General features: G+C 37.3%; 1 protein-coding gene across 1 annotated transcript in view; it reads left to right on the forward strand.

Annotated features, from left to right (window-relative positions):
- The window catches only part of Tinag (tubulointerstitial nephritis antigen), an 85146-nt gene that overhangs the window by 10890 nt on the left and 52075 nt on the right, over nt 1-22181 (forward strand). Inside the window, exons 2-4 of the mRNA XM_005347605.2 lie at nt 5011-5074; nt 5734-5823; nt 12124-12238. Coding sequence (XP_005347662.1) covers nt 5011-5074; nt 5734-5823; nt 12124-12238 — 269 coding nt within the window. The remainder of the gene's footprint in view (nt 1-5010; nt 5075-5733; nt 5824-12123; nt 12239-22181) is intronic.

Raw genomic sequence — 22181 nt, forward strand, 5'->3', positions numbered from 1 at the left:
ACACACACACACACACACACACACACCCCTCAGTCTTCTAAATGCAATTAAAAAGTCTTTTAATTTAATTTTAAGAAGACCTTTCCTTTTTTCTGTTCTTTATAATTTTTTTGTTTTGTCCATTTAATGGCAAAATATCTGAAAGAATAATTTTGCTTTCTTTCTTTCTTTCAAGTTCCTCATCAACTTATTCTGACAGGCTTTCTCTCTTTGCTATTCCTCTGACCCCTTTCTAATGAGGCTGTTGACAACTTCTCCAGCATTGAATGATATGTCCAGATTTTTGCTTTCTTGCTCTTGATCTCTGGCAATGTTGTGCATGACTGGCTGTACTGGTTTGTTTCCCATTACTTGATAAACAGCATAAAAAAGGAAACTTGGAGAAGAAAGGGTTTATTTCATTTGACAACTTAAAATTTATCATCTCAGGGTGTCATAGCAGGAATTCAAGGCAGAAACCATGAGACAGGAGCCAAAACAAAAGCCATGGAGGAGTGCTACTTGCTGGGTTGCTCCTCATTGCTTTCTCAGTTTTTTTTATGCCCTCTGTCTATTGGCACTGCCCACTGTGACCCTCCCACATCAATCATTAATCTAAAATTGTCCCACAGACTTGCCTACAAGCCACTATGTTGTAGATATTTTCCCAGTTGAGGGTTCCTCTTCCCAGATGACCCTGGGTGTGTCAAGTAACAAGAACAATACCACTAGACCCTGAGCCAGCCATTTTGCTCATAAGAAATTCTTTTCTTTCACATTCAACCTCTATTGAATCCCCTGTTTCCTTACAGGCCATTCATTCTTAGTTTATTCTGAATGTTTCCCATCCGGTACACTTTGACCTCAGCCCTGGACAACTTTTTCTTGCTTAAAAATAGCCGGGTGGTGGTGGCACACGCCTTTAATCCCAGCACTTGGGAGGCAGAGGCAGGCGGATCTCTGTGAGTTCGAGACCAGCCTGGTCTACAGAGCTAGTTCCAGGAAAAAAATACTGTTGAAATAGACATGTAGTCTCAGGTTTTAAGAAATACATAATGTATGTATATTATCATTCCTGGATTTCTATATATTTCTATCAATTCTTCTACTTAGATGCCTATTTTAGATTTAATATAAATCTAAAGTATACCAAGAAGAACTGAAGCCTTCCTGTGTGTTAAGAAAGTACTCTACAACTGACACAAACCTCCAGCCTTGGAATTCTTTTTCTCACTGTCTGATTCTGTATTCCAGTAATAGCTGGATGGATTCATTATCAAAACTACCTCACCTGGGTAGTAATTAAACTCTGTACTTAAAGTTAATTCTCCCTTTTATTTGAGTTTACCTTTTTGAAAAATGCCTGGTCAATGATTATAGGACATTGAACACTTTCCTTATTATCATGATTCATCATTTGTCTCTTTTGGATAGTTCACATAACTTTATAAACCAGTTATCAATCAATTTCAGTAAATAGTTAAGAGGCATTTGGATCTCTTCTTCTTATCTCTCTTCTTTTCTTAAATATTTTTCACTTAGTATATTTTAATCATGTTTCTCATACCTCAACTCCTCTCATATCATCGCTACCTCTGTACCCATCCAACTCTTCAATCTCTTTGCTTTATCTCACCCTCAAAAAAAAAAAAAGCCATAGAAATAGAAAATCAAAGCAAACAAACAAATACAATAAGACTAAAAATGGCCAAACCAAACAAAATGCAACAAAAATCTCACATGCAAAATATCATGGTGTTCACCTTGTGTTGCCTAAATACTTTTGATCATGGGGCCTGCCCTTAAGTGTGATTGATATTCTCAGTGATGTATCATTGTGGAAAGCTTATTTTTCCTTTGTAAGCGGCTATCAACTGTAAATACCTTCTTGGTTAGAGGTGAGCTCCCGTGTCCACGTCCCTCTCAGTGCTGGGACTCGATCAGGCTTGAACTTGTACAGGTGTTTGCATGCTGTCTTGCTCTCTGTGGATGCATTTGTGTGTTAGTCCTGTCATGTCTGGAAGATACTGTTCTTCTAGAGTCATTCACAACCTCTGCCTCTTATTATCTTTTTGCTGCTTCTTCCTCACAATTTCCTGAGCCTTGAAGGGAGGGGTTTCATGAGACATGCCATTTAGGAAAGAGGACTGGTGTGGGAAAATTGTCTGTATTCTGTCAATCATGTTTTAAACAAACGCTGATTGGCTAGGCAGGAAGTATAGGTGGGAAAACCAGACAGGAAGTAGAAATGATGAAATGAGAACAGAAGAATTCTGGGAAGGAGGAGGTTAATTCTTCCCACTCCTGCCCAGACCACTGAAGCAGCAGGATGTGATCTGCCCCACTGAAAAAGTTACTGAACCACATGGCTAACATAGATCAGAAAAATGGGTTAATCAAGATGTGAGAGTTAGCCAGTGAGAGGCTAGAGCTAATGGGCCAATCAGCTTATAATTTGTGGAGACCTGTGTGATTTTCTTTGGGGCTAAACAGTTGTGGGGTACTGAGCGGGACAAAAACCCCAACAACAAGCAGGCCCTCGTTCATGTTACAGAGGACTGAAAACTATTCTCTCGCTCTCTGCAAACTATTCAGCTGTAGGTCTTTGAAGTAACTTTCATTTTTTCTGATGGAGGACTGAGCCAGGAACTCATCTATAGGCAGAACAAATTGTCAGTAGGATTCATTGTATTACTATGTTTCTTCAGCAGAACAATAGTAGTGGTAGCAGGTTACTCCTAGGCCCATGGCCTATATAGTCACAGGGTTTTGGCCTCATTAACATTGTCAGGGTTCCCTCTATTAGAATGGACCTTAAATCCAATCAGAAAATGGTTGGTGGCTACTCTCCTAACATTTTGGCAGGTTGCTATTGTAGATTGCAAATGTTTTGGGTGGGTGACATGAGCATTACTTTTCTTCTCAGGTAGCATGTGGAGTACCTCCCAGGACAATGAACACTAATCAGTAGGGCTGAAGATTCTATTTGGGATACATCTTGATTCCTCTGTGTTTGATCACATAAGGAAATATTGTCTTCAGTAATAGAGTCTTACGATAAGTCTGATAGGACTGTGAAGAATGATCGATAACCTTGGCAAAAAGCCTGTGATTCTTGGGAAGAGATCCTTTGGCTAATGACTCATAAAAGTATAGCCTAGGTCTTGCCCTGTAGGTTTTACTTGGTGGCATATGCTATCTTCTTGGGATATTATCTCCCGCTATTCAGTATTCATTTAAAATCCTTTCATAAATATTTTAGGAGGCTTCTGTGGTCATAAGTTCCCATATGATTTTTTAGCAGAACTTATGTTTATTTAATATACACAAATGATAAATGAACAGAGTATGCTCTGCAAAAATATGAACCTATATCTTTGGTGGTAATGTACTTTATTGATTTTTATTGAGCTCTACATTTTTCTCTGCTCTTCTCCCTGCCTCTCCCCTCCCATTCAACCCTCCCCCAAGGTCCCCATGCTCCCAATTTACTCAGGAGAAATTTTCTTTTTCTACTTTCCATGTAGATTAGAACTATATATGTCTCTCCTAGTGTCCTCATTGTTGTCTAAGTTCTCTGAGATTGTGATTTGCAGGTGGGTTTTCTTTGCTTTATGTTTAAAAACCACTTATGAGTGAGTACATGTGATAATTATCACATGTACTCGTATGATTTTTCCAGAGGTTTTCAGTGTTAGTTGTTCCTCCACATAGTCCCTCCTTTACCTTGCCCAGATACACTCTCCCCACTTAGATCCCCGATTCTAGTTTCCTCTAAATATCTCCACAATGCTGCATCCTATCCCCTCTTTATTGGAAGAGCCTTACCTCCCCCTTTCTCCTGTCTCTTACCGAGTGCCCAACCTCAATGATTATTTGGATTATAGCACACATACTGAAATCTGAAAATCTAGAATCCAAATATAAGAAAAAATACATGATATTTCTCTTTGTGGGTCTGTGTTACTTCACTCAGGATGACTTTTTTTCTTGCTTCATCTATTCACATGCAAATTTCCTAAGTTTGTTTTCCTTAATAGCTGGATAGTATTCTTTGTGTAAATATACCACATTTTCATCATCCATTGAACAGTTGATGGGCATCTGGGCTGTTTCCAATATCTGGTTATTATAAATAGAGCAGCAATGCACATGGATGAGCAAGTGTCTCTCTAGAAAGATGGACAGTCCTTTCAGTATGTGTTTAGGAATGTGTCAACTGGATTGAGAGGTAGATCTATTCCAAGCTTTCTGAGGAGCTACCACATTGATTTCCATAGTTTTTTTTTTAAAAAAATTCAGGATTGCTTTAACTATCTGATATTTTGTGTTTCCATATGAAATTGAACATTTTTTTTTTCAATTTCCGTGAAGAGTTGTGTTGGAGTTTGTATGGGGGTTGCACTGACTCTGTAAATTGCTTTTGATAAGGTGGCTATTTTCACGATATAATGTCTACTAATCCACAAACATTGAACATCTTTCTATTTTCTGGTGTCTTCTTTATTCTCCAAGGTACTTGGTTTTTCATCAAAAATGGCTGCAATTTAACTTATTTCATGATTTTTATTCTCATGAGTCAAAACACTGGAGAAAAGGTATTTGTCAGGTGAATTCAGCTAAACTGTATTGTATTGGGTCATTATGATTTTGAACTCAGGTCATTTGTCAACTGATAAGATCTGATTAAAATTTAAAAATAGAAAATACCATAAATTGACTCATGTTTATACACTACTAATTTAAACATTTTTAAAGCAAAGTTAGTGATTAATTTCTTGATAATTTAGTTTTCACTTCTTACCATCCTATTTTGCAATGTAATGCCCACTGTAAAAACAAAATCTCACAGAAGGAGCATGGAAGAATTTGATATATAAACCTTAACACAAACCAAATGGAGATTGCTATCAGATTGGCACTAACTAGTTTTCCATGTTCTGTCAACTAATGACCATCATAGATGGCTCGTCATGTGAATATGGTTTCTTCAGTTTAGAATTTTTACGTGTTTGCTTGTCCTGTGATCAGGTTGCTCCAGAGGTAACCAACATTATGAAGAAGGATCAGTAGTTAAGGAAAACTGCAACTCCTGGTAAGTAATCTAAGTGGCACAGAACTGAGCTCTATTTTCAGTGTATTTCTTCAGGAATGAGGCAATCTTCTAATTAAAGCATACATTTAAATGCATCTAGGCAAAAAAAAATCACACGCTGTAAGACATTCATTTTCAGAAGCATGAAATTAATTTTGGCAAAGTAATTATGTGTATATTTAATGCAAGCCTTAAATTGGATGTTTTATAGAAAGCCTTCTCCATATATCAAGCCCTCATTAAGCATATTCTAAATTATATATGTTTTGATAGACTGCTGACAAAGTGTGGTTTTTTGTTTTTTGTTTTTTTTTTGAGCACAGTAAGTACACATGAAAACATGCTGCTTAAATTGTATTAGCCTGCAGGAAAAATTTCAAATATATGTATATCAAATCTATATTTTAATTTGCTTTTAAACTTCAGTGACTATGGGGTCATGCATTATGTAGTCACTTCAGAGGATAAGAGCACATTGACTAGCACCCAATTCAAGATTTATGATTCATTTTCTCCAACAATCAAACAACAACATGGCTAACATTAATCAAGAAATTTGTTCCATGACTTACTTAACAACGTAACAATAGTAACTCTTGTTCTGGAAACATATTCTGTAAAGGTCAAAGGACTTTTGTAATGTTTATTTGTCTTTACAGTACATGCTCAGGACAGCAATGGAGATGTTCCCAGAATGTGTGCCTTGTTCATCCGGAGTTAATTGAGCACATAAATGAAGGGGACTATGGGTAAGTTCATCTTTCAGTATAGGACTCTTGTCATTCTCTCTTACTCAGCAGACATTCTGTGTGTCGTTGACTTCTAACCATGGCTATTAATTATAGAGAAAGATTGGGAAAGAAAATGAGAGTTTTAGAAACATGTGCATTTCATGTGGACAAGGTGAACATTAAATGGTTAAAATACAACGTGTATATAAAATGAAAGCCTAGATGTTAGCCTTAGAGCACTAGGAAATATCAGTGTCATTGTGTGGTGGTGAGATACTGAGAGACCATGCATAGCACATGGGATAGGTAAAATTAGAAAGCTGAAAGGGTTGATTCAGTTTAATCATTTCCTTCTTGTTGTTGCATTAACCAAGCCACACCTTGCTCAGCTTTCCTAGGTAGGGTATGAACTCAGTCAGATGGGGCTCTGCATTGCCAACACTGTAGTGTAGCACTAATCTACAGTTTCTTGAAATGACTTGACGTTCAACCAATTTTACTTACATTGACATCAAACGGTATGTGGAGGTGTGCTATGTTGCTAGCAATTTTTTTCTTTCTTTTTTTTATTGAAAAAAAATTCCCGCCTCCTCCCAGCCTCCCATTTCCCTCCCCTTCCTCCCACATCACTCCCCCTCCCCCCCAAATGACCAGGAAATGCTAGGAAAAAAACTGTGCTCAGCTGCAGACTATTAAATTTGGTTGCTTCTCCACTTACATATATGGGAATCTGATGTAGGCACCCACATCTGTTTTCATTCCAGAACTGAATGAAAGGGTAATAGCTTGGAGAATCTATGCCTTAACATTTCTCCACTGCCACTTACCAGTCTATATGCCATTGATAACATTATTGACATTCTGCAAAATGCCAAACATAAAAAGACCATGTTGAAGCAACTAGAAAAGTGAAGTAATGTATTTTTAAGAACCTTTTGAACAAAATGACATTTTTAGAAGTCTGTGTGTATGGATGAGGGTGAGAGAAGGATGGTTGTGATGCTCATGCTATAGCTCATGTCTGATATTAAAGCAAAACTTGGAGGAGTGGGCTTTCTCCATCATGTAGTCCCCTAGGATTGAGCTCCCTATGTCAGACTTGTAAGTTCTGTTACCTTCTTGACCTATCTCAAAGGCCCCTGAGATACATTTTTAAAATATAAGTACTATTTCTTTCAGGTATAAAATTTTATGTCCCTCAGGACAATACTAACACTGAATTTCAATGTACCTGAAGTATTTTCTTGGAAGACACAAAGTACAGAAAATCACATTTTTTGACATTAGCATTCTGAAGTCATTCTCAAGTTCTCTGCGTGATGTGTTTGTTTAACCAGTGTTTTAGGTGATAGCTTGATGACATTTGAGTATTTCTAGGGAAACCAATTATGGTTTCCTGTACCTAAATTATATCCAAATCATTGAAAAGACATAGCAAACACAAGAGTTTGTGTCATCTTGATAAATGACCCTAGTCAGGGTTCTTAAAGGATTCCAATGCTGTACCCAAGCTGGACAAATTTCCCAGAAACCGTGAGAGAACTGCACAGCTTCCAACTGTTCTAGCATGCACAGGGGCCACTGTTAAGCAGGGTGGAAAGCAAGCACTCTTAAGAACATGGGTATCTTTGGGCAAATGTCTTCCTTGGAAGAAGAGTTTTCTTTCCCTTATTTGCTTGTTTGAGTATAATGGAAAGTTATTTTGAGGCATAGGCTTTCTACTTTTGTAGGAAACATTAATGTATGTGTTTTACAAATATACAAGCTTTGCTTCCCCAAATTTTCACTGTATATTTTACTTAGGTCTGTATTGATTGTACATAATATACTACAGTGCATATTTATCCCGTTGATTTACTCTTACTTATTTGTTTGTTTGTTTGTTTATTTATGCAGCAACATTTTGCTGCATAGTCCAGGCTGACAATATTTCCTGTTCACCCTCCCAATTTCTGGTATTACAGGCTTAAAACACCCTGTCTAACATCTCTGTATTATTTTTCATGGCAATGATTAATGAAAAATGTCTTTCTTTCATGACATTGCAGAAAATACAAACAAATATTTTTGCCTCAAACTAATTTACTCTCTACTTGAAGAGCCAACAGATCATACCATTGTAAAAGGCCAGAACATAAAGCCAAATAAAGTTTTACAAATAATCCTGAGTGAGAGAGAACAAAGGGAGATTCCCACCTGCTATATTTATCTGAGGTGGTGAAGCAAACACTCCAGACTCAACACTTTCAAGCTACAACCTCAACCATGCTTGGTAGCTCAAGCCTACAGTCCCAGTAACCGAAAGGCTGGGGCAGGAGGATCGCTGTGAGCTTGAGGTCAGTCTGAGTATGAGATAGCCAATCTGGACTACAGAGTGAGAGACTCTGCCTAAGAAACTAAACTAAACTAACAACACAGCACAACAAAACACATTCTCTTATTTATACCTGTCAACAGTTTGGAATCGATTCAGCTGGGGCTTTTCCTTTGAAAATTTTATTAGTTCTTTGTAAGTTTTATATGTACTTTGATCATATTTAGTTCTCCTCAACAAATCTCAAATATTCTTGGCCATGTAGTCTTCTACTGGAGAGTGGTGGTAAACTTACAAGGAACTATACTCTTAGGGAAAAGTTTCTTCCAGTACCTAACAATTGCAAATAGCTCCACAGCAAGGGGTCAGACTGTGTGGCCATCACCTCTCTGCTTGTTGAGATTTGTTCTGTTTTGGGCTTTTGTGGGTTTTATTTATGTTGTTGAAATTCTGTGAGTTCATGTGTGCAATTGCCCTTCTGTGTCTAAAGATTGTTTTCTTGTAGCTATCCCTTGCTCCTGGCTCTTCCGCTCATTCTCATCTGTAGTAATCCCTGAAACTTGGGATGCGGGTTGTAGTATGCTATGTTTCCTTCAGTGTTGAACATTCTGTGTAGTCTCTTATTTTCTGTTCTTTGACCAGTTGTGAGTTATTGTCTTAACCACAATCCACTGCAATTAGGAACATCTCATGAAGAATAAGAGAAGTATTAATCTATACATATAAGTCATTATGAGTCAGTTTAATACCAAGTCCATTAACAAAATTTCTAGCTTTTTTATCTCCTATGGCCTATGATCTGCTTAGTCATAGGTTCTGAGTCTGAGTATGATGTTAGATATGGGTTTTATCATGTGGAATGCAACTTAGACCCAAGCAGAAAGGGATTGATTACTCAGATGAATTTTGCGCCACTATCGTACCAAAGAGTGTGTGTGTCTTGCCAGGCTAGCCATTAAAGTAGCTCAAAAGATGAGTTGGTATTATTGATCACTTTCTCCTCTGGTAGCATGTCTAGCACCTTCTAGCACTATACAACCTGGCCAGTAGGTATAAAGCTTTCAGGTCTGTATCAGGTTGATTTTTGTAGTGTGTGTCAAGCATCTGTTATTTTCAACAATAGGGAATTAGGATTTAATTCTGGAGTGTAAGAAAGGACAATGGACATAGCCTGTGATATTTGTGGGTCTATAGGACCTCACTGGCTAAGAACTCCAAATGAAGTAATTCAAACTTAGTACAGAGCTTTTTTTCTTTTGTTACCCTCTGGTTGGTGTTGTGTAAGGGTTTTTTTTTTGTTTGTTTGTTTGTTTGTTTTTTTGGATTTTCAAGACAGGGTTTCTCTGTAGCTTTTGGTTCCTGTCCTGGAACTAGCTCTTGTAGACCAGGCTGGCCTTGAACTCACAGAGTGCTGGGATTAAAGTGCCACCACCGCCTGGCTTGTGTGAGGGTTTTTGGTTCTCTTTTAGGCTCAAAAAATTTATAGGCTGAATTTTTTCTTAGTGTTTTAAAATTTTTCCTCCTAGTTACTTATTCTTTCACTCACTTTGGCAACTTTGTTGTCTGTCTTGATGTCATAACTGTTTTGTACACATCTTGAAATAAACTTTCTCATCTGTTTATTTGAATTTCTTTTGGTTATGGAACCTTATAAAAAAAGTAGAATTCTGAATTTTTTCCTCTGGAAATTCTGCTAGCTTGCTATCTCTATTTTGCCATACTGAAAATCTGTTTGTTTTATAATGAACATTACATGTGCAATACAGATCCGGAGTTTGCCACCTTGAGATCCTTTAGGTGTTGCAGTATTTGTTTTAAAAATATTACTGAGAATTGAGTTTCTAATCACTCAAAAGAGCCTACCACATTATAAGTAATTTTGATGACAAACACAGCAGAGTATGATTTAAATACAGACCTGATTTAAATACTGAAAGCATTTGTCTATAGGGTAGAAGGTTGGATGAGCAATGTTTAGAAGCCTGTTCAGTATCTGGTGTTCAGCCAGCATCACCTACTGGAAAATTCTATCTTCAAATTTTCTTAGCAATATTTGAAAATAAGGCACTTTTCCCTAAGCAAGGTGAAAAAATAAGTCTCTAGAAAAACATGCACTTTAAAAGCTGATTTCTAAATAATGGACTTAATAAGTTTGCCAGTAACTATTAGTGGTTAACACTGGATACAAATTAGCTTACTTATTGTCTAGATAACATTTGCTGATATAATCTCTTTAAAGTAGGATGATGAAGATTGCCAAGCAGCCACTCAATAGTAGAACACTTGCCTGCTTAGATTTAGTCTCCAATACTGCAAAAATAAAATATATGACTAGCTAACTTTTTATTTTTCATGGGTCCTTTTGTTTTACCGAGAAACTTCAAAAGAAACTTCAAAACTGACAAAGTTCAAAAGGCACAGATTGTCCTCTTTAACCTGAAAGTTCTTGTCTGTAAAGTCAGGTTTCTTTCTAAAGAGCAATTATGTACATCTAAAGGAAACTGCATATATTAGCATTATTATACTTAATCTTTTTATAGTATACAAAGATCTCATATTCTTGATTTCAACACATAATTATGAGGCCTCACCTTTCTTATATCTATCATAACAGAAACAGGCCAAATCCAAGACTAGTATTTCATGTACTTGAGTTTTGAAAGATTAGTGTTGTATCCGTATGGAGACTATTCACTCTGTACTGATAATCCCATATTTTGACATCCTATTACTATATAATTTTTAGATCTAGAAATAAGCATGTATTTTTTTAATTTTAATACTTTATTAATATAGGTTGCATATGTAGAATATATTTCATTATAAAATTCTCATAATTTATCCGGAATTTAACCACATTCACTCCCTGCTACTCTCTCTTGCTTCTTCACACATCTGCTCGTGAATTGCCTCCCTCTTCCCAACTATTTCAAATTTTTCTATTTAAGTTCATTTTTAGGACTCATTTTTATTTTTTTACTTAATAGAAATATAGCCTAATTTTATTATCTGCAAAATTTCTTCAGTGTTCTCTTTTTTTTACTTATTTATTTTTTTCTTGAAAAAAAAATTCCGCCTCCTCCCATCCTCCCATTTCCCTCCCCTTCCTCCCACTCCACTCCCCCTCCCCCCACTCCTTTCCCCGTCTCTCTCCAGACCGAAGAGCAGTCAGGTGGAAAGTCCAAGGTCCTCCCTTCTCCATCTAGGTCTAGGAAGGTGAGCATCCAAACTGGCTAGGCTCCCACAAAGCCAGAACATGAAGTAGGATCAAACCTCAGTGCTATTGTCTTTGGCTTCTCATCAGTCCTCATTGTTCAGAGTCCGGTTTTATCCCATGCTTTTTCAGTTCCAGTCCAGCTGGCTTTGGTGAGCTTCCAATAGATCAGTCCCTCTGTCTCAGTGGGTGGGTGCACCCCTCAGGGTCCTGACTTCCTTGCTCATGTTCTCCCTCCTTCTGCTCCTCATTGGGACCTTGGGAGCTTATTTCGGAGTCTATAATTTGTGATCCTAAAGAAGCTAAATAAGAAGGTGAACCCAAAGAAAAACATATAGTTATCCTCCTGGTTATGGGAAGTAGACAAGATTGCCGAGCAAAAATTGGGATCTTGAGGGTGGGGTGGGATAGGGGTAAGGGGAGATGGGGAGAGAAATGTGAGAAGGGGAAGATGGGGGGAACTTGGGGAATTGGGATGGTTGGGATAAAGGAAGGATGGATATTGGAGTAGGGAAGCATATATCTTAATTAAGGGATCCAGCTTAGGGTGGGCAAGAGACCTGAACCTAGAGGGGCTCCCAGGTGCCCAGGGGGATGTCCCCAGTTAGTGCCTTGGGCAGCTGAGGATAAGGAACCTGAAATGGCCCTATCCTATAACCACACTGATGAATATCTTGCATATCACCATAGAACCTTCATAGGGCGATGGATGGAGGTAGAGACATAAGCATGTATTTATGAGTGATATCATGTAACCTATACATATTTTTCTGCTTCATTTGTAAGGTAGATGGACAGCACAGAACTATAGCCAATTCTGGGGAATGACTTTAGAAGAAGGGTTCAAATTTCGCCTTGGCACCTTGCCACCTAACCCTATGCTTCTGAGCATGAATGAAATGACAGTAAGTGTTTCTTTCTGATTCATAGATGTATCTGTGGTTTTACAGATGAACTCATGTGTACATTTAAAGAAATCTGAACCATACCATACAGTTTTCATTTTTCAGAACCATGAAAATGAAATGTTTTGCTATATAAATTAAAAAGAAAATTGCTAAATATAAAAGCCATTACCAACCTATAAAATGTGTGTCTTTTACATTATGACTGGGTGTTCTGTTTCATTGTCAGTGATTTCACAGGAATACATATTTCTGCTGAAGGGTTTGATATTCCATGTTTTCAATGGCAAGACTTGATTGTCAAGTTGATTTGACTGAGGAGGGTATGTTTGTGAGAGTGCTTCCAGAAAATATAAATTAAGAAAGGAAGGCAACTACATACAGCAAAAACAGTTAACATGAACTGCATTTTCAATATTCAGTCCATTTTCATTTAGCAAATTCAGAGAAAACAGTCCACCATCTATACTATTGTAGTGACTCCAAAGTTTTATACCTATTTTCTTAATTAAGAAAAACTGAACCTAATTCTCCATCCAAGAAACTGTAAGGATATATTACCTACCAATGGAGACATTTGACATTTTGTCAGTCACCCAAAGTTCCTTTGCGGTGTTAAAACATCCATCTTCAGCCTGCAGGCCTAGAGTATCTGGCAGACTTTTCAATTAAACAGGAAATTTGAAGGTCTGTCCTGACTTGTTTTAGCAAAGTTCATTAGTTTCTTTCCTTTGTGTCCTGCAGAAGGTCTGTCAGACTCTTCTATGAAGCAGGAATCTCAAAGCATTGCCCTTCCCTGTTTTGGCAAAGTTCAGCAGTCTCTTTCTTGTGGATCATGCATGTCTAGTTTGCACAGCACATAGTAAAGCAGTCAAGGCAAAAGCAGTTTCTTGTCCAAATGGCTAATCTTGTCACAATGAAAGCAAATGCCTATGGAGTTTCTTCAATGCCCATCACCCTTTTATGAAGTAGATTGGTGCTGACAGGAGCAGATGTGTCTCACTGTCATGAAAAACCAATCTTAGGCATTCACTCCATGATGATTAGAAAAGATTTGTTCTCAAAAGTCCTCAAGTTGCCTTAAAGAATGTATTTGAATTTTTCCTGGAGACCTGACACAGTAGTTTGTAAAATTGTGTTTTTAGTATTTTCATGCTTCCTGCTTTTGTCCAGGTAGTTACACACAGAAGCTTCAAGTTACACGCAGAAGCTGCTACCTTTCTAGGGAACACAAAATCTTACCACTTAATGTCTAGTATTTCCCAGGCACATACACTTTCAAGTTGAACTGTTTCTTTGAGATCTGCTACTGTAGTCCAGAGCAGAGTGGCTTGCAGTAGCACTATAGTGCAGCTTGTCAGTCTACAATAAATGCATTAGGTTCTAGATGTTCCAATTCTCTCAGCATGCTGCTGTTACAGGCATTGTAAAATAACTAGTGTCTGTTAAACATCCAGCCCAAGCTTTGTTTTCCAGGCACACGATCATCCCATGTGACAGCATTGCTCAGTCTTAACTAGTATCAGAGAAACTGATACCAACTGATGTTTATTGAGCCGATATGTGCCAAGCATGCAAATACCTGCAGGCTTCATCTCATTTAATTCCCACAACAGCTTGATGTTCTGGGTACCAGCATCACTGAGTGCTTGAATATCAAGCAAAGTAAGATTGAGTGAGCCTAAGTTACACTGAGACTGAACAAGGAAATTGTTGCCTAGGAATTCATTACATTGCAAAACTTTGTCTGTTGCTCCTACCCTAGGAGTCTGTAGTATAAGTATTTCCAGATAACTTCAGCCATAGAAAAGATGTTTAATCTCCACCAACAGTTATTTTTCATAGATATTCAGCTTAGAAAGTGTTTGAAGTCTTTTATAACTAGTATGACAAAATCTTTAGCAGTATGGCTCATTTCATGGTTTTCAGTAACTTAACTTTATACACAACTGGAAAAAGCATATTTTTTCTTGTGGTTTTTGTCTTTCCTTTTGCCCCTGCTATTGTTTAAGAAAATGCACCATTATAATAGCTATTCTTGCATTTTCTTTCATTGAGGGGCAGAGTGAGCTCAATATTTATTTTTAAATATTAATATGCTTTTCTTTGATATTTTCACAACATTTTCTTTTAAAACTGAAACTTTCGGCTTCTAATAATTTACTGTAGTCTAGAAAAACATATGCTAGAGTTTTTCAAGTTGCCACTCACCACAGCAGACAACAGAACATTTCACTCTAAACCATTTATTGGTTCTTGGGTATTTGCCTAAAAATTTCTGTGGCAATATATAAATGAAAAACAATTTTAATTATTAGTGTTTTAGGAAAGTTTAAAGCTAAGTAGTTCCAAGAAATCAGCAAGGACAATTCAACTGACCTCCAAGGGTTCCACTGCCTAATTATGACATACCAGCTAATAGATTCTGATTTCTTAGGCACAGTACCTGAGGGCTGTTTGGGGAATAGTTTAGGAACCAAAGCAAGTATTTATGGGAAGGACATGAGAAAAACACAACTATGTTGAAATGGTGGTTTTATATGGGCTAAAGATGAAGCCTGTTGGCTACAAATTAATACCCAATAAATGAAATCAAGCTGTCTCAAAGTATAATACAAATGGACAATTCATGAAGTTGTACCTCTGAATAACTGATATTTCTTTTATTTAATTATTTTTAGAAAGGGTAGACTATATATGTAAGAGGGTTATTGGTATAAAATTCAAATTTATATTTAGTGTGGTTATTGATCTATTATTGAAACATTTGTAGTTGCTGAACCATGATGTGATTCCTGGTGTGCTAAAAAATGCACTGTACCCTAATGCAAAATCTCTCTCATTCTTTGGCCACATTGCCTGGATGAGTGTTGGAACTCAAAAGTTTTTCCAATGCAGAGAATGTTGAGAGGAAGCTGGCCTGTACTCCAGCCTCCAGGATTTCTGGAATAGCTGACAGCTAGGAGACTGTATCTCAGCTGCTTCCAGATAAACAGCACAGTATATCTGCCTTTTGAAGATTCATAATAAGATTCATAATACTCACAAGAATACAGACAATATTGCAGTTTTTATTTTTAGCACCTTTTTAATGCAGCATTTTCTAAATTCACAGATTAGATAAGTTTGGGGTTGATAGTCAGGTCTTAGACTGCACACAATATAATTTAAGAAATACTGACTTCAGCTAAAGTTTTAAAATAAGAGTACTGCGAGGAGCAGAAATATATTCTTGGAAAAATAGAACATAGTCCAATTCCTTAGGAAAAAAATTAGAGACAACCAATTAATATGGCTGCTTGTAAAGCTTACAATGATGGAGGCTCTTCTGAGCCAGCAGAAAAATTACTGTTGAAGAGATGTTAAAAGGTATATCTGGGTTTGGTGATGTGCTCAGTGGTAGAGTGCTTTTCCAGTGTTTATTTGCATATTTGTTTCAGTTTAAATTTTGAAAGGACAGCCTGGGGAGATTGCTTCATGTTTAAGGGTACTTTTTGCTCTTGCAGACGATCCAGTTTTAGTTTCTAGCACCGTCATGGGAGCTCACAATCATCTGTTAACTACAGTCCCAGTCAGTTTGATGCCATCTTTTGACTCTGCAGACACCAGGCATGCATGTGGTACACATGCATGTAGTATATATGAAGGAGAGACATCCAAACACATGCAAAACAACTCAATAAATTTAAGAAATGTGAAGTTTTATTATTGCTAGTGTTGATTGCCCTGAAAAAATAATTTGATATTATTTTGAAAATAGAACTCTTCTAGAACTATTAAGGCATTAAGAAGGATGGCATATCAAATGAAATACATAGTCTTACTACTACATCTGATGTCAAGTTGATATAGGTAAAATGTTCAGTTACCCTAATGAGAATCCTTATTCTGTTATTCAATGTAAATAGACTTAGTTGGAAAAACTCACAGATAAAAATGATGACATAAATTTTTGATTCTATATTAAGAGTAAATCAAAACTATCATTTTATGAATTACATATTAACTTTTAGGCCCCTAAAATTTTTGATGAGTAAACAAATGTTCATTTGATCATCTGAATGTTTCATCACTATCTAAGTGACACGTAACAGTTGATTGACTGTTTTATTTCTCTGGTCATTAGATATAATCCATGTATTTTCTATCATTTTTTATTGAAGCCTCTCTGATGACGTTAGGGGTAGGCATCAATCTATGAATATACCAGAATATTGTTAGGCATCATTATATTGACTTTTTCTCCACTTGTGTTTGGTTCTATCTTAGTTTCTGGGCCATCCAGCCTTTGCATCCTTCTGCTCCATGCAATATCAGGAGTGGGCTCCCTCCTATGGCATGGATCTCAGGCTGGAACAGTCATTGGTTGGCCACTCCCACAATATTTATGTCACTCTTTTCTCAGGACATTCCATAGGCTAGACAGACTATAGGTCAAAAGTTATGTGCCTAGAATGGTGTCCCAATACCTCTACTGGTAGTCTTGCCTGTTACAGCTGGTGGCCAGTTCAGGCTATATGTCCTCTTTGGCTAGGAGTCTTAGCTGGGGTCATCCTTGTAGATTCCTGGGAGTTTCTTTTGAACTGGGTTTATACCGGACCCTGAAATGACCCCCTATCTAGTAAGCTCTTTCAGCACAGTACTCTTCCACCTACACCACCCCATCTGCTCCTTCATGGTCCCATCCAGATCTTTCTCCAGTCCACCCACGCAATCTCTCTTATTTCCTCTACCCAGGAAGATCCAAGTGTCCTCTTTGTTACCCAGCCTCTCTGGGTCTATGGACTGTATCATGGTTATCCTTTACTTCCCATGTAATAGCCACTAATAAGTGTGTACAACCATGTTTGTTTTCCTGAATCTGGGTAGCCTTACTCAAGATATTTTTTTCTAATTTCATCCATTTGCCTTTGAATTTCAAGATATCATTGTTTGTAATAGTGGAGTAATACTCTACTGTATAAATGAATCACACTTTCTTTATAAAGTCTTCAATTGAGTGATATCTAGATAGTTTCCAGATTCTGACTATTCTATAAACATAGTTGAGCATGTGTCCTTGTAGTATGATTTATAATCCATTGGGTTTATGCCCAAGACTAGTATAGGTGGGTCTTGAAGTAGGTTGATTTCCAGTATTCTAAAAAACCTTCATATTGATTTTCAAAGTGGCTGTACAAGTTTGTACTCCCATCAGAAATGCAAGTGTGTTCCCTTTACTCTACATCCTCTCCAGTCTGAGCTATTCTGACAGGTGTAAGGTTGAATCTCAGAGTTGTTTTGATTTGTATTTCGCTGATGGCTAAGGATGCTGAACAGTAATATTTTTCATCCATTTAAGATTTTTTTCCTTGAGAATTATCTGTTCAAATACGTACCCCATTTTTAAATTGAATTCTTTGGGTTTTATTTTTGATGTCTAGTTAGAGTTCTTTATATAGTTTGGAAACCAGTCCTCTATGATGAAGAGATGGTGAGGATATTTTCCATAAACTGCCATTTTGTCCTATTAACAGTGTCCTTTGCCTTACAGAAGCTTTTCAGTTTCATGAGGTCCCATTTTTAAATTGTTGAAACATTTTATTTGAGTAAAAATAGTTCTTTCTGAAAGAAGATCTCATCCTGGCACCAAAAGCACCTGTGTAACAGCAAACTATGTGGAGACCAAAACACTGACAACAAAAAGAAAAACACAGTTAAACAACTTTATAATTCTATTGAACAAAATGGTCTGTTTCCCTACAAAATGGCTGTTTGGCTCCAACACTCATGTATACAAGGCAGCTGGCCACACACAGTGAGTGTGAATGATGCCAGAGAGTCTGAGTCAGATGCTATCATGGAGCTTGGTTAATGTGTGTTCATCTCAGAACATTCCCATACATGTTGACAAGGGCAGGAACAAACCAGGAGAGTGGCCATTCTCGCTAACACTGGATTCAAGATGTTAAAATTCTAGTTACCACTGTATGCATGATGCTGTGAGATGACTGAGCACAACCAGATCAGTAGGGGGTCCCAACTGATTATCACACATAGATCCTCACAAGGGTGTTTAAGAAGTGTATTTTTATTGAACTGGCCTTCCCCTATAAGCAGATTGATGACTACCTTAAGTGTCATCATAGAACCTTCATCCAGAAACTGATGGAAGCAGATGCAGAGATCCACAGCTAAGTACTTGGCTGAGTTTCCGGAGACCAGTCCTAGAGATGGAGGAGTGATGCATGAGCAAAGGGATCAAGAGAGTGATGAGAAAACCCACAGAAACAGCTGACCTGAGCTAGCGGGAGCTCACTAGTGGACGGACAGTGGGGAAACCTGCATAGGACCAAACTAGGCCCTCTGAATGTGGGTTGCAGATGTGTTATTGGGGCAGTCTTTGTGGATACTGGTAGTGGGACCAGGATTTATACATAGTGTTTTAATTGACTTTTTTAGACTTCATTTTCTTTGGAGGGATACCTTGCTCAGCCTAAATATAGAGGGAAGGGCCTTGGTCCCACCTCAAAGTGATGTGTCAGACTTTGTTGCCTCCCAATGGGAAAGCGCATAGGGGTGGGGTAGGAGGAGGTGGGGTCATCGGGAGGAGGGAAGGGAGTGGGAATGGGATTGCTCTGTAAAATGAGAAAAGATTGTTTCAATGACTAAATTAGTTGGTTTTAAAAAGTAGATTTCTAAAGTAATCAGAGGAGTTCGTGTACCATATACCCACTCCCTGTCTTTTGAGTGTCAGGCTCTTTCTCTTCCACTCTTATTTCTTCCACAAGACATTAATTCTTTGCTTTATCACTAGCATGAAATAGAAAATGAAATAAAATGAAACAATCTGCATTGAGCCAAATGATAAACCCTTAAAAAACTATGGAATACTATTCATAATTTTTAGATCCTCACATAAGTTTTAGATACCCTTGGCACTTGCTAAATAAAATATTGTGTTGAAAATAGAAACCAATTAAATTAAAAGACGGTTCTTATAAACTGTTCAAGTAAATCAACTTCCTTTAAAATTACCTGCTACATTTTCTTCAAACTTGTGTTTGCATCTTTCGAAACTTCTAGTACCTCTGAAATTGGGAAGCTTTCTTACATTTCATAGATTTGGTTCAATGAAATACAGCATTGACCTAGAAACTTCAATGACAATTCTTTGTTCTTTAATAAGTATGATAAGGCTCAACTGTGAGTGACAAGACTAAAAATGGCAGTGGCATAAGCATAGCATAAATCATCCCTCCATTTTGCAAGCAAAGCCACAGAGGAAGAGGGTCCTGGACCCAAGCTGCACTTTGTTGTTGCTCTTTCATCTCTTGTTCCTTCATTTCCAAGGTGGGACAACAGCTCATGGAGACTCCTCCATGCCTATCTATAACACCTAATTTCTGGTAGCAGGAAAAAGCAGGAGTAGGAAAAAAAAAAAGCCCGAGTAGTCTTTTAAAGAAAATTTTCAGACAGTACAAGTGACACTTCTGTGTATTGTACTGGAAATAGTAACAGCGGCACCTGGAGTCTGGCCAGTGTAGTCTCGTTCCTCAGCCTGCGTGGGCCATGATAAAAATTCTATGACTATGAAGAAAGGATGGGACTGGAGACCTGGCACTAGCCACTGAGCACGAGGTACCAGAGAATCATCAAAGGATTCCAAAAACTAACATGCAAAGTTAAATATTCTTGAGGATGAGAAATATCCATATATTCCCCGGCTATCAGAAAAACATCCTTCTCCTTCCCAGAATTAAGTATTTTAGAGAAATGTCTTGGTATTCTTCCCCACTGATCTGGAACTGTGAAATGTTGGAATAGGCTTAAGTTTTTGGTTTCATTATTTAAACTTTAGATGTTTTTGGTTACCCAAATTAAAATGGGAGAGAGGTGAAGTTGGAGCTGACGACAGTAGGGTGGGTGTTCCACATAGCGTGTGCCCTGTAGGTATAGAAACACATATAGATTCATAAGGGTGTTCTTAAGAAAACAAATGTGTCTTAAGGCTGTCTGTTATTGCCTTTCCATTCTGCGTAATCGGACTAAGTACAGAGGGTAACGTAAGTGAGTCTCTGATGGTTGGCACTCTGTGTTACATCTGCTCATAGCATCTTCATAATTTCTAAGTAAAAGGTAGAAATAGGGAGGTGTTCATATTAATTTTCAAGTTGGCAAATGTTGGTTTGGGAATAGAATTAAAAATTGATTTTTTTAGCATAACAGTATAAACAATTAAAAATGCCCTTTATGGAAGAATGCATATTCTGTTTGAAGACAAATTTCTTCCTTATATGAGATATTACATTTGAAATTTCTGACACTCTTAGGTTGTCGTCTTGGTTCTTTTAGTTATTAGGTAATATTCCATCAAATTAATTAATTAGAATATATCATTTATTAAACGAGAATTCCTTAGCCAGTGCCTGAAAGTTATTATTTTGGGATATTGTTTTTACTTATTAACTCTTGAAAACATTCTTGGTTTCTAATGGAATGCAATACTTTGGGAATCATGGGACGTAACATTTTCTCTTTGTTCTTTAATTAAATCATTTTATATCATGAGGAAAATACAATTGAAGGTAATATCTCTGACTAGCTTCAGGTCAGAGAGGCTTCCTTTCATGGAAATGATATTAAAAAGTGATAAAAAATCTTTAAAAGCCCAATACATGAATTTCATGAATTCTTCTGTCTTATTGTGTAGTTAAATATGGTTTAGATAAAAAAATCATTATAATTGATTTGTCTCTATTATGTTATCTTACTGAGGATTATCGCTTTTTTTGTAATTTTTAGTTTCAAAGAATGAATCATGAAAGTAGCAAAGGAGTACCACAATAGTTTAATGGGCCCAAAGGAGGAATCATATTTTAAGAGATGAAATCTACCTGATTTAGCCCCCCTCCCCATCTCTCTCTCTCTCACACACACACAATCACACACAGATACACACACTTTTATTATTATTACACTATCTTGGGCAAAACAGTCTGATCATCTCGCAAATGTGGAAGTCACATTCTACATCACTGAGTTCTGCTGGAGTGTACTGTAAATGATGGTTCTTAATTGCCTCAACAGGGAAGAAGGGATGTATCCTTATTCTCCTCTGATATTGTATTTCAAATCCATAAAATAACAACTGACATTCAGATGCTCAAGTCTTCTGGATGCTTGAGGCAACTTCATGTGATATGCACTTAAATGCACACTGATAAGCTGATGAGAGAGATACGGGGAAGCACAGGTGATGTGTAAGCCGTGTTTTTGTTTGCCATTTAGAAGGACACCTTTGAGACTGAGTCTGGGTCTCCTTGGTCACTTCTCTTAGCTTATGCTGCCCCAGCTCTGAGGTTCTGTTCTCTGGTCCATCTAGCAGCACTGGCATGTCAATCAATTTCATCACCAATCCCTGTCATGCTCACCCTGCTCATTGAGGCCATTTGTGGTAACCGACATTATGTCTTTCTCTCTTCCGTCTAAGCAGCGAAACTTTTAGGAATGGACTCAGGGTTTCTTACTCTTTCATTAGGTGGTAATAGTTCTCTAAGTAGAAAGTGAATTTTCTCCTCAGTGCTCTAATTCATAAGTTATTTTGGATGAATGCATTTACTTCATAGAGACAAATACAGTTTAAATTTTGCTTGCTTTAGACTTTGAGTCTATTTTATAATTGTTGGAAGTCAATTTTTGTAAGATGTCAGATTAGTAGCATCACTAGCACAAACCATGAAACGATTAAGTCAATGAACTTTTACCATTTACCGACATTTAAGTTCTTATACAAGGTGCTGCATCCACGTATTTCTCATAAAAATGACAATAATGGAGCATGATGTCAGAAAAATTCTAAGTCAAGGGTCTAGTCTGAGGAGAAAATCCTATTTAGCTGGGTCTTTAGCATATCCATTAGCCTTTTAGAAGTCAGTTACCTCATTTATTGAAAAAGGTTGCA

Source organism: Microtus ochrogaster, chromosome 5, assembly GCF_000317375.1.
Source record: "Microtus ochrogaster isolate Prairie Vole_2 chromosome 5, MicOch1.0, whole genome shotgun sequence".
NCBI lineage: Eukaryota > Metazoa > Chordata > Mammalia > Rodentia > Cricetidae > Microtus > Microtus ochrogaster.